At 44.1% G+C, this 12,500-nt stretch overlaps 1 protein-coding gene across 1 annotated transcript in view; it reads left to right on the top strand.

Moving 5' to 3' along the window:
- The window catches only part of LOC113802931 (zinc finger protein rotund), a 616,373-nt gene that overhangs the window by 517,922 nt on the left and 85,951 nt on the right, over window positions 1-12,500 (top strand). The window contains exon 5 of the mRNA XM_070140823.1: window positions 6,177-6,399. Within this exon, the coding sequence (XP_069996924.1) occupies window positions 6,177-6,399 (223 nt within the window). The remainder of the gene's footprint in view (window positions 1-6,176; window positions 6,400-12,500) is intronic.

Here is a 12,500-nt window from a genome sequence, read left to right on the forward strand (position 1 = left end):
TTCTTCTCTTACTCTACCTTCTCCCCTCTTCCTTTTCTACCTCTTTTTCCTTTTCCTCTTCCTCCTCCATATCCTTTTACCTCTTCCCCTCTTCATCTGACTAATATATAAAACAGGAAAAGTAATATAGGAAGAGAGAGAGAGGGAGAGAGAGAGAGAGAGAGAGAGAGAGAGAGAGAGAGAGAGACAGAGAGAGAGAGAGAGACAGACAGACAGACAGACAGACAGACAGATAGACAGAGAAAGAGAGACAGACAGAGAGAGAGAGAGAGCGAGAGAGAGGCAATGAGATGCAGACAAAAGGTCCAATCATAGAGAGGAGATGGTCATGGCGCTGGGTAGGGGAGGAAAGGCAGGCGAGGGGATCGGGAACGGGTCAAGCGGTAGGGGCGTAGGGAAGGAAGGGCGCGGGAACGTACGGGCGTGGGGGGCATAGGATTAGAGGAACTCGCGGGCGTAGGGGCGTGAGAGCAGAGGAACGTATAGGCGTAGGAGCAGAGGAACGTATGGGCGTAGGAGCAGAAGAACGTATGGGCGTAGGAATAAAGGAACGCTCAGGCGTAGGAGTAGAGGAATGTATAGGCGTAGGAACGGAGGAACGTGTGGGCGTAGGAACAGAGCTAACTATGGGCGAAGGAATGTAAAGGCATATGAGAAGAGGAACGTTAGGGCGAGGGAATAGAGGAACGTATGGGCGTAGAAGAGGAACGTATGGGCGTAGAGTAGGGGTGTAGGAGTAGAGGAACGTACACGCGGGAGTACAGGGGCGCAAGGGCGTGAAAGCAGAAGACCTCGTAGGCGTAGAGACACAGAGCAGAGGAACGTAGGGGCGTAGGTACAGAGACAAAGGAGCGAGAAGGCGGGCGTAGGGGCGCACGGACGTGGGAGTAGAGGAGCGTAGGGGCGGAGAGGGAGGAGAGGGAGAGGGGAGGAGAGGGAGGAGAGGGGAGGAGAGGGAGAGGGGAGGAGGCAGGCCTGCAGGGTCATCCTGGCCAGCTGAGGTAGTGATAGATAGGTAAAGGAGATGTATCACGCATAGGAGAGAAAATGGCGTGGACTGCTCTCGAGATGCAGGAAATTACGTCACGAGGAGGGGGGGGGGAGGGAGGGGGGGAGAGGGGGTGGCGGGTCAGATATTCTGTGAGAGGCTTATTTGTGTGCATATCTATGTATAGATATATACATGCATACAAAGACATATAGATAGATGTATGTATATGGATACATTTGCATTATCTATAAACACACACACACATATATATGTATATATGTGTGTGTGTGTGTGTGAATATATTTCTTTTCTATCCAAATTTGTTTTAATTTCTGTTGTTTTACTACTATTATACTTGACTGTTTCTTTTTTATCTCCCACTTTCTCCCCTATTTTTAAACCTATTAAGCAATTATCCAGAAAAAATGGGTTAGAAATACTAAAAGGAACTTTAAAAAAAGATGAAGATAAATATGTCATAGTACTGAGGACTGCTCACGGAGAAAAGACACGCCAGATCATGTCATTTTGGGAAATAAAAATGCCATCATCAGTATTTCTCTCCCTCAGGGCAAACATCGGACGCCGTTAGCTTCAGTCAACTTACTCTTTTGTAGATTTTTTTATTCTTTTTTTATTTTTCCTTTTTTTTTCTTTCTTTCTTTTTTTTAACTTCTATTTTCCCACGAGGAAATTCAACCACGGAGGAGCCAACCCGCATGTGTAGGCAAACCTTGGCGGGGTAGGGGGAAGGGAGAGGGGGAGGAGGGGGAGAAGGGGGAGAGGTGGAGAGGAAAGGGGAGAGGCAGAGGAGGAGAGAAGTGGAAGGGAGAAGGGGGAGAGGGGAGGAGGTGAGGAAGGGGGAGAAGGGGAGGAGGAGAGGAATAAGATAGACAAGGAAGAAAAGAAGAGAGAGAGAGAGAAAGAGAGAGAGAGAGAGAGAGAGAGAGAGAGAGAGAGAGAGAGAGAGAGAGAGAGAGAGAGAGAGAGAGAGAGAGAGAGAGAGAGAGAGAGAGAGAAAGAAAGAAAGTGAGAGAAAGATAGATAGAGAAAAGGGAGAGGGAAGGGAGGGAGGAAGGAGGGAGGGACGGAGGCAGGAAGAGTGCTATGCAATTTTGATTAGGGAGTAACTTTTTCAGGAGCTTTGCTGGAATGTTGGAATAATTCACATCTGACTTGGAAACAGGTTTTCGTTGTCCTGGGGGTCTTCAATACCAGTGGAACTATTCTCATGTTTAGTCTGAGTGAGAGTTTTTTTTTTTTTTTTTTTTTTTTTTTTCTTTTTTTGTCTTTTTTGTCTTTTTTGTCTTCTTTTTTGTTTTTTTTGTGTCTTCTTGGTTTTTTCTAATCTTTTCTTTTTGGGGTCTTATTGTTTTTCTTTTTCTCTTTTTTTTTGGGTTATTTTTTGGTGATTTTGTTTGCTTTCCTCTTTGGTGTTTCTTTTTATTCATTATTCAGTTACTTCCCTTTTTATTTTCATATGTATATATTATATTTTTAGTTGATTTTTCTCTCTCTCAACTCTTCTCCTTGAATCCTTCTTGCAATCCTCTCCTTCACTTGCAGTTTATTTATTTCACTTTCCATCTCTCCTCTTCTTCCGAGTAGAGAAAAGAAAATGAGGCAAAGAACGGAGGGGGAGAAGAGGAAGAGGAAGAAAAGGGGTTAGAGGGGAGGGGGGGGGAGGGTGATGAGGGGAAAGGGGCGTCAAAGACTGTCCGATGTTTGGTCCAGCAGTTGGAGTATTGATTCGATGGGGGGTGGGGGTGGGGGTGGGGAAATGGTGGGGAAGGTGGGGATATCGGGGATAGGAGGGAGGGGGTAGGGGAGGAAGGAGAAGGTGGGGGAGGGACAGAAGGGAGTATGAAGTAGGGGGAAGAAAGAGAGTAAAGATAGAGAGGGGAAAATAGTTAAGAGGGGGAGGAGAAGGGGGATGAAGGTAGGAGTAGGAGGGAGTATAGAATAAGGGGAAGGGAGAGAGTACGAGGAGGGGGGGGGAGGGGAAAGAGAGAGGGGGGAGGGGGATTAGCTCGTTGATTAGTGCAGATAATCCAAGATGCCGCCGGAGGGTTTCTACGAACGCTTATCGCCGCCCCCCAATCAATAATGAGAATGCAACACACAGCGGGCTTTGCAATGTGGTCAATCAGTGTCTTGAAAAGCGATCTAAAAGAGTAATAATGGATTGATGAAAGGAAGGAAGGAGAGAGAGAGAGAGAGAGAGAGAGAGAGAGAGAGAGAGAGAGAGAGAGAGAGAGAGAGAGAGAGAGAGAGAGAGAGAGAGAGAGAGAGAGAGAGAGAGAGAGAGAGAGAGAGAGAGAGAGAGACAGAGACAGAGACAGAGACAGAGACAGAGAGAGAAGGCAAGAGAAAGAGAAACAGAGATAGAGATAAAAAAAAATAATAATAATAATACAGAGAAAGAAAGAAGAAAAATTAGATAGAGAGAGAGGGAAAAAAGAAAGAGAGAAAGATAGAACCTAATCATTTCAAGAAGCGTGCGCGGGAGGAGACATAAAAACGACAGATTTGAAGAACTGCAGATAGCGAGGCCACGGGAAGAGGCGACATCAGCGAGGAAAAACGGAGAGTCTTTCTCTTCTTCTTCGACGATTTACGAGCGTGGAAGATGATGTAGATAAACACGTAAACTATTTTTTTATGGCTTCATTATTTTGTTTTGTTTTGTTTTTATCTTTCTTTTTTTCTAATTGTTTCGTTATTGTTTTGTTTTGTTTTGTTTTGTTTTCATCTTTTTTCTAATTGTTTCGTTATTGTTTTGTTTTGTTTTGATTTTTTCAATTGTTTCGTTATTGTTTTGTTTTGTTTTGATTTTTTTCTCTTTTTTCTAATTGTTTCGTTATTGTTTTGTTTTGTTTTTACTTTTTTCTCTCTTTTTTTCCCTCTAGTTCACAGATCACGTGTTATATGTTTCCCTAAGTCTTTTGTCCAAGAAATGAATTTCTATTAATGGTGTTTTCCTTATTAGTATTATTTGTTATCATTTCTTTTGTTTAGAGTGCCATGAAACCTACGACTTCAGATATGATACACTCGCATACAAAAAAATATATCTATTTATCTTATCATCCGACATCCGGGTAATTTTTTAAATTGAAGTTATCTTGAAATTCGAACTTTTTTATCATAATTCCGTTATTCTTTTTTTTTATCTTATTTCCTCCCCCCCCCCCTCTTCCGGCGCATCTGCTCCATACATGAACCCGTAAACAGTAATGGCTCAGATAATTAATATTCTGTGTACGTTAAACGACGCTGTAATATCATTTTGAGCTTTACCTTTGGACGTTATGGGGAGATTCCTCTTTCCCCGCGCTGCTGAAAAATGCCGCGTCATTAAATGTTCAACAGAAACGATTAAAAGACAGCGCCAACGTTTCTTCATTAATGTGTCTCATTTGTTGGCGTATTATATCAAACCGTTGCCGACTATCGCTCGGTCGCTGCGTTTCGCCGGTCGCCTCGCTCGCGCCTCCGCCTCCGCCGCCTTCTGCTGTCGGTCGCGTCGGGAGGAGCCCCACGCCCTTCGGTCGGGTGGGCGTCGGCGTGGGCGTAGAGGCGGCCTCCGAGACGGCAGAGGGACGGGCGTGGCGACAGGGAGACGAAACCGAATGAAACACGACCAAAGACTGTGGTACAAGCGGCGAGATCTGGGCAAGTCGCATCCCATTACACATGAAAAATTGTGACCAAGAGCAAGTGTGCCAAAATATGGGGATTTTTAATGAGGATTTTAATCACATCACTTTTATTATTATTTTTGGATGAGTGACTCTAAAACATTGTGTTTGGATATTGTTATTTGTTTCTTTTTCCCACGTGTAATTTTTATTAATTCATTTATATATACAATTTTTTTTTATAATTACATATGATTACTCAATTGCATTAGACTAACGACAGGCGGTGTTTCCCATGAGAGAACCTATTGTATCTGGAAAATATTTCCATTTATTATTGAATATTTGCCGTATTATTTCATAAAAAAGAAATGTATATATATAGATTTTTTGCGTTCAAGCTGTAATTAGATGTGTGATGTATGTATACATTACTCTCGGTCGGTTTATTCCATTATTTCGTTTGTTCTTTGTGGTAGAAATATTAGATTTATTATTGTGAAATTATAAATAGCAAATATTAATTCATTTTAAGGTGATATCCATAAAAGTAGTGGAATATTGGTGTCCACATTTTCATAGCCGTAGTTTTAGTTATTTTTTTAATCGTTGTAGCAATGTTATGGTTACATGTTGTAGTTGTAGATGTAATGTGATGAATTACATGTGCGATGCTGGTTATTGTGGTTATCACAACCTCGACAAATTAATGATGGTTGTAATAATGATGATCACTCCCTCTTTGTTGCCATAGAAATCCGATTTAGCCGAAGTGAAGACTTTACTCGGTATTGTATTATAGGTAATCAATATCCCTTCCGAGCTACGGAGGATCTTGTTTGGGAGGTCTCGTGAGTTCGCGTGTTTTCTCGTCACTTCTCGGAGGACAGATCTTAAGACTAAGGCCCCCTCCCTCGTGCCATTAATCTGCGCACGACACTTCATTGTCATCACTTGTAATTTATCACTAACTAGTAAGGGCTAATGTTTTATTCATGAGCGGTATTCACAGTGGCGCCCAAGAGCGTCTTTATAACATAACGAGTTGCGTTGGGAGAACATTGCTGACGGGGTGGAATGTTGTTTAATGGGAAACCCCGAAAGAGGTTTCCGAAATTGCAATTTGTTCTGACCGCTGAGGGTTTTTTTTTTTTTTTCTTTTTTCGTGTGTTATGGCTGATCGTTGATGTGCTCGGTTTGCTTGTTTTTTTTTCATAAAGTGAAAGGTCCTCGTAATATGTTCGATGTTTATTGATCTTTATCTGTGCCTCTACAAAAAAAGTTTTGGGAAAGTTTGATTGGAGACTAGAGAGAAAATTATAACAATATGAATAATGATATTAATAATTTAATATTAATATTAATATCAATATTAATAAAATAATAATAATCATTAGTGATAGTGATAATTCATTATAATGATAATATTGATAATGACAGCGATCATGATAGCAAGTGCTTCAATTTCCATCACCATTCTAGCCTAAGCTGCTTCCCAGTCCCCACACCACGTGCATACCCTAACCCGTGGCCGTCCCTTGCAGATCTTCATGCACAAGTCTGCGATGCAGATGCACAGTCGGGAGGCGCACCGCAGCGAGGTGAAGCCGCACCAGTGCCAGCAGTGCCTCAAGTCCTTCTCCTCCAACCATCAGCTGGTGCAGCACATCCGGGTCCACACCGGGGAGAAACCCTACAAGTGCTCCTACTGCGACCGCCGCTTCAAGCAGTTGTCCCACGTTCAGCAGCACACCCGACTACACACTGGTGAGTACCCCGTGGCGCCTCCGTTCTCGATTCGTGTTCCCGACGTGTTCTGTTTGGTGCTCGGCTCCCCTTGCTGGGCGCCGGCCGGTTCTCCCTGACTCTTGGCTGTCGTACATGATGGTCCTTCGGGTAGCCCACTTTTTTTTTCTTCTTTTTTAGTTTGTATGTTATTAGGAGATAAGGGAATCATTCGGCGTTTGAAACTACGATCTCTTTGTTTTTTCTTGTTTTCTCTCGATTTTTTTCTTTTCTTTTCTTTTGCAATTTTCTCAACAAATTATTGCTCAGTCTTATCCCCTTCCGGAGTCTGGATTTGCGTTCTTATCCAGGAGAATAATTATCAAAAATTCTGTGGTAAAGTTTTTTTTATCTTTTTTGCGGCATTAGAAATGATAATTATAATAACGATAATAATATTTTAAAAAACGAAAATGATAATAGTAATGATAATGATGGTGATAATGATAACAATAATAATAATGATAATAATAATTATGATAATGATAAAAAAAATAATAATAATGATAATAAAGCAAATGGAACGCAATGACCTCATTATATGCCATAGACCGTTGGAGTGAAAACGAAAAATGATAAAGAAATGCAATAAAAGATTTAAAAAAAAGAAAAAAAAGAACGCATTTGCAGTTAATAAACCAATAAATGAATGCCAAGCCGCTTCTAATCGCAGGCGGAACGTGCCGAATAAAACGAGTGTATTTTCGCTGATGTTAACCGAAACGCATTCAAAATTCCTTGCACGTGAAACAAAAGGGGTGGGGGAGGGGGAGGGGAGGAGGGTGGAGGGGGTGGTGGTGGGGGGGGAGGTATCGAGGTCAAAATTATGTCGGCGGAATATTCAAATTGGGTCATAAAAACGGAGCGGATTTCGCCTCGATACCCACCCCCCTCTCCCTCCCTCCTCTCTCCTCTCCCCTCTTCCTTCCCCCAAACCCCTTGCCCCTTCACCCCCCTTCCCCTCTTCGCTTCCCTCCAAGGAATTATTCATAAAAAAAAAGAAAAAGGAGAGAGAGAGAGAGAGAGAAGGAAAGGAGTGTTCATAGGCCTTCATCTTGTAAAGGACCTGAAGGACTCTCGTGCCAACACTGACCCGAACCTGAAACGAAGATTCCTGAAGGAGAGTCAAGCACATCTTAACCCCCCCCCCCCCCAAAAAAAAAATACGACAAAAATAAAATGAAATAAAATACGATAAAATAAGATAAAATAAAATAAAATAAAACAAAATAAAATACAAATAAAATAAAATAAATAAATAAATAGATTAAAAACTGAATTATTTTTAGTCCTCGGCGGTCGGGTAAAGCGACGAACCCCATGAGCTTCCCAACCCGTCTTTATGTCTGATATTTCTGAGCGCGGGGCCATAAATGGAGGAGCAGAGGGGTGCGCTGCCCCCCATGGATAATAAAAGACCTGACGAGACTCCTGGGCCGTCCTCTCCTGTGTCGTTCCCGGATGCCACCGCTCGCCATACACTCTTTACTTCATTTCGTCTTTTTTTCTCTCTCTCTCTCTGGCTGTTTATTCCCTCTTTCGCTCCCTCTTTCTTTTCTCGGTTTTGATTTTCTCTTATTCTCTTTTTATTTAGATTCTTTCTTATTTTTTTTATCGGTTTTCTGTTTCTCTCTTGTTCTTTCTTTCTTTCTTTCTTTTCTTGTTCTTTTCTTTTGTGTTTCTTTCGTTTTCGATTTTATTTCTTTTTCTGGATTTCTTTCTCTGACTTTCTCTCTCTCTCTCTCTCTCTCTCTCTCTCTCTCTCTCTCTCTCTCTCTCTCTCTCTCTGTCTCTCTCTCTCTCTCTCTCTCTCTCTCTCTGTCTCTCTCTTTATTTTCGCTCTCTCTCTCCTCTTCCCTTTATCCTCGCTCTCTTTTGTTATCAATAAATCTACATTTTCATACGCCAGTCTCCCTAATCTATCAGCTTATATTTTATTCCCGATTTATTTTTCAGTCGCTGTGTATCTGTCTTTTATCGGTCTGTCTATCTGTCCGTGATGTAATTGACAATCTGTTTGGGAATTACTTATTCTCGTTTTTTTTTTTCTTTTTCTTTTTTTAATGATAACGATTATGGAAAAGGGAAGGATGATGTGGATTATATTACTATCTATAGCGGTTGTATTGACGGAAAGAAAGTAATGGCGATGTTCATAATGATGATATATTAGTTATGGCTTATATTGATGATATGATGATGATAATGATAATGGTAATAATGAAGATGACGATAAAAATATGATAATCGTAATAATTATTAGTATGGTAACAATGATAGTGATGGAAATAGTAATCATAATGATGATAGTATTAGCATCAATTATTATGATAATAATAATGGTAATAATGAAGATGACGATAAAAAAATATGATAATCGTAATAATTATTAGTATGAGAACAATGATAGTGATGGCAATAGTAATCATAATGATGATAGTATTAGCATCAATTATAATGATGAGTCATGCTACAGGATGCATGCAAAGGCGAGAGAAGTGTAATAGAAAAATCTAGATGCTCTTAATTTAGCGACAGAGAGAAGTTTTATGTTTTAGTTTATGTTTTCGACATAATTCCTGAGACTATTTCTTATTTTTTCATATTTTTTTCTTAGTTCTATATATTTTTCTTGATTTCTTTTTCTTTTTATCATCGACTTTTTAATTCATCGTATGATGCATATGTATGTAGTAACGTATATTTCTGTGTGTGTGTGTGTGTGTGTGTGTGTGTATCTGTGTGTGTGTGTGTGTGTGTGTGTGTGTGTGTGTGTGTGTGTGTGTGTGTGTGTGTGTGTGTGTGTGTGTGTGTGTGTGTGTGTGTGTGTGTGTGTGCGTGTGTGTGCAATTACCCAGAAGGAATAGCCATGGGGAAAAAACCAAAGAATCCACCAGCAGCCCCTGAGGTCAGAACTTCGACCTTTCGGGTGCCATACCGACCCTGCGTGGCACTGTGCCTACTTCTTCATCGTGTTTCTTTCTCTCTCACACTCTCTCTGTCTGCCTGTCTTGTCTCTCTCTATGTCGTTTCTTCTGTATTTGTTTTTTTAATTCTTTGCTCTCTTCTAGTTTTCTCCTTCATTCTCTTATTTTATTGTTTTGTCTTCCTAGTCTCTCTCTCTCTCTCTCTCTCTCTCTCTCTCTCTCTCTCTCTCTCTCTCTCTCTCTCTCTCTCTCTCTCCCCCTCTCTCTCTCTCTCTCTCTCTCTCTCTCTCTCTCTCTCTCTCTCTCTCTCTCTCTCTCTCCCTCTCTCTCTCTCTCTCTCTCTCTCTCTCTCTCTCTCTCTCTCTCTCTCTCTCTCTCTCTCTCTCTCTCTCTCTCTCTCTCTCTCTCTCTCTCTCTTCTCTCTCTCTCTCTCTCTCTCTCTCTCTCTCTCTCTCTCTCTCTCTCTCTCTCTCTCTCTCTCTCTCTCTCTCCTCTCCCTCTCTCCCTCTCTCCCTCTCTCCCTCTCTCCCTCTCTCTCTCCTCCTCCTCCTCCTCCCTTTTTCCCTCTCCTCCCTCCCTCCCTCCCTCCCTCCCTCCCTCCCTCTCCTTCCCTCCCTCCTTCCCTCCCTCTCCTTCCTTCCCTCCCTCTCCTTCCTTCCCTCCCTCTCCTTCGCTTCCCTTTCCTCCACCGAAGGAAGAGGAAGAAATGCCACGGTGCTCGACACTGACGACCGCCGGAGGGAAATGTCCAGCCAAGTAGTATCGCGATAAGAGACCGTTATGTCCCCAGCGTAAACAAGATATAACCAAGATATATCCAAGATATGGCGCATATAAATGTTACTGCGCCGTGAGGAGTGCGCGCGTGTCGCCTCTATGACAAGAGTGGAGGATTCTGGGCCTTTTTCGCGAGGTGTGTGGGGGGGAGGGGGGGAGGGGGAGGCAAGAGACAATTTTGGCTTTATTGACAGCATATTGCGCAACTGGATAGCCCTGCCCGTGCACAGAGGCGCCCATGATCATGTTTTATGGCAGGAGTTAGTCTTTCATGTAGAGGAACCACATGAAATGTATCTACAGAAGAGTGGGAGTGGATTTGTCTATCTGTTTTGAGAGCGTTAGGCATTTTTCCCGCGCTTTTTTTTTGTTTAGGTTAGTAGAATTTTCGTTTTCGTTTTTGAATTTGCGTGTTTTTTTTAACCGTTTTCGTTGTTTGTCTTTCTTTTTTTTGTATCCTGATCCGTTGTTGGAATCGATTCGGTGAAAAAAAAAGGACGAGAAGCGGCGTCTCCGTAGGCGTGTGGGCGGGCGTGGGCGTGCAGGATGCGTTTCTTGGGCGTCGGGCTCCTTTCCACCACCCACATCCCCCCCCCCCCATTCCGAACATCCCCTTCCCTTCCCCCCCCTCCACTAGATCCCTCCAGTGAACACCCCCCCCCCCTCCCCAGCCCCGGGGAGGAGGGGCTCGGCAGGACCCTGTTCAATCTGTTAAATGGGACTAGGATTTTTGCCCTCTTTTAAGGATTTGAGAATGACACTTGAAGATGGTTTCTTTTAATACCCGGTGTCACTCGGGGCTTCTGTGAAAGAGGCTACGATGCCGTTCCATTTTTGGAAATTAAAGTCCTCCCTTTTTTCCTAAAATTCTGCTGACCCAGTTCACATAAAAGAATAAGGGAAGAGCCAATCCCCCATTCCATCCATTTCCCCCCCCTCCTCCCAGCCCCCCCCCATTTACTCACCCCCTCCCACGGGGCCCTCCCTCTCCCCTCCCCTCCCCCCCAAGCCCCTCGTCAAAAGCATAAATTCAGATCTAATTTTTTTTCTCCCGCTGCTTTAAAACCTGGCTCGCCCGCGCCCCTTATAATTCTTCATTACAGGAACCGGGGGGCGGCGCTCAGGCCCGGCCCGGCAATTTTCGTAATGGCTGTTTTGGGACGGCCGTGCCATCTTTCACCGCCCGACCCCTGCCGACCTCTCCCCTTCTCCCCCTCTCCCTACTCCCCCTTCCCTCACCCTCTCCCTACTCCCCCTTCCCTCCCCCTTTCGCCTTGCCCCCACCACGCCCCCTCGCCCCCTGCCCCTCCCTCCCCCGCCGCCGCCACTTCGCGCTCTTCCACAGCCCTTCGCGTGTGTCGCTTCGCATCGTCCGCCGAGCCGAAGCCGCGACTCGATCATCCGAAGCATCTCTCCTCTTCTCCCTCTCCCTCTTCTCCCTCTTCCCTCTTTCCTTCTCCCTCTCAGCGTTATTCCCCTCTCCCTTTCCCTCTTCTCCCTCTCCCTCTCCCTTTTCCTCTTCTCCCTCTCCCTCTCCCCCTCTTCGTCTCCTCTCCCCCCGGAACGACGCTCCAAGCTTGCAATATTTCTTCGGTTATTATCCAATGATTATTTTTTTAGACTTTCTCTCTCTCTCTCTCTCTCCATCCCCCCCTCTCTCGCTATCTATCTATTTTATCTATCTACGCATCTGTTTATTTATCTATCCATCGACATATCTGTATATCTGTCCCAGAGGGAGTTTCCTTCCATTCGAAAAAATATTTCGAGATATGATATTCTCTCTATATATCTATCTCTCCTTCTTTTCCTCCTTCTTGGTCTCCATCCTTTTCCTTCTCTTTCCCTTTCTTTCCCTCCCTCCCCCGTCTCCCCCCCCCCCTGTCGTGGCGCCGAGGTGAGGGCCGCTCGACCCCGCGACGCTCCGGCGACCTAAACAAAAGGGAACAAGCTCGTTAGTCGCGCTCAACGACCCATCAGCGACTACCAGCCGGAATGACTGGGCTGGGACGCTCCGCCGTGAAATACTGCCAAGATAAGCAGAGTCCTACACCCAACCGGAGGAAAAATGCGGCAATTATACGGCTGGCAACGCTGTAACTCCCTTTTTTATGGGCTTATTTTATATCTTATTCATGTTAGGACTCTTGTTTATCCCCGGGCTGCCGAGGGTTAGGTCCTCATGCCAGGTTTTATGGCGGGGACTTATCATCTCCGTAGCGTGTCGAGACGCGGCTGCCTCGCCCGCGGGTTCGCCGACGCGCGCCGCCGCCGCTGCTGCCTTCGCGCCCCCTCTTTGCACCGGGTTTTGCTTGATGCGTTTTCATTCATTCTCATTTTCTCTTCTTACTGTTCTTATTCTCATTCTTTCTTCATATT

This window comes from Penaeus vannamei, chromosome 27 (genome assembly GCF_042767895.1).
Source record: "Penaeus vannamei isolate JL-2024 chromosome 27, ASM4276789v1, whole genome shotgun sequence".
NCBI lineage: Eukaryota > Metazoa > Arthropoda > Malacostraca > Decapoda > Penaeidae > Penaeus > Penaeus vannamei.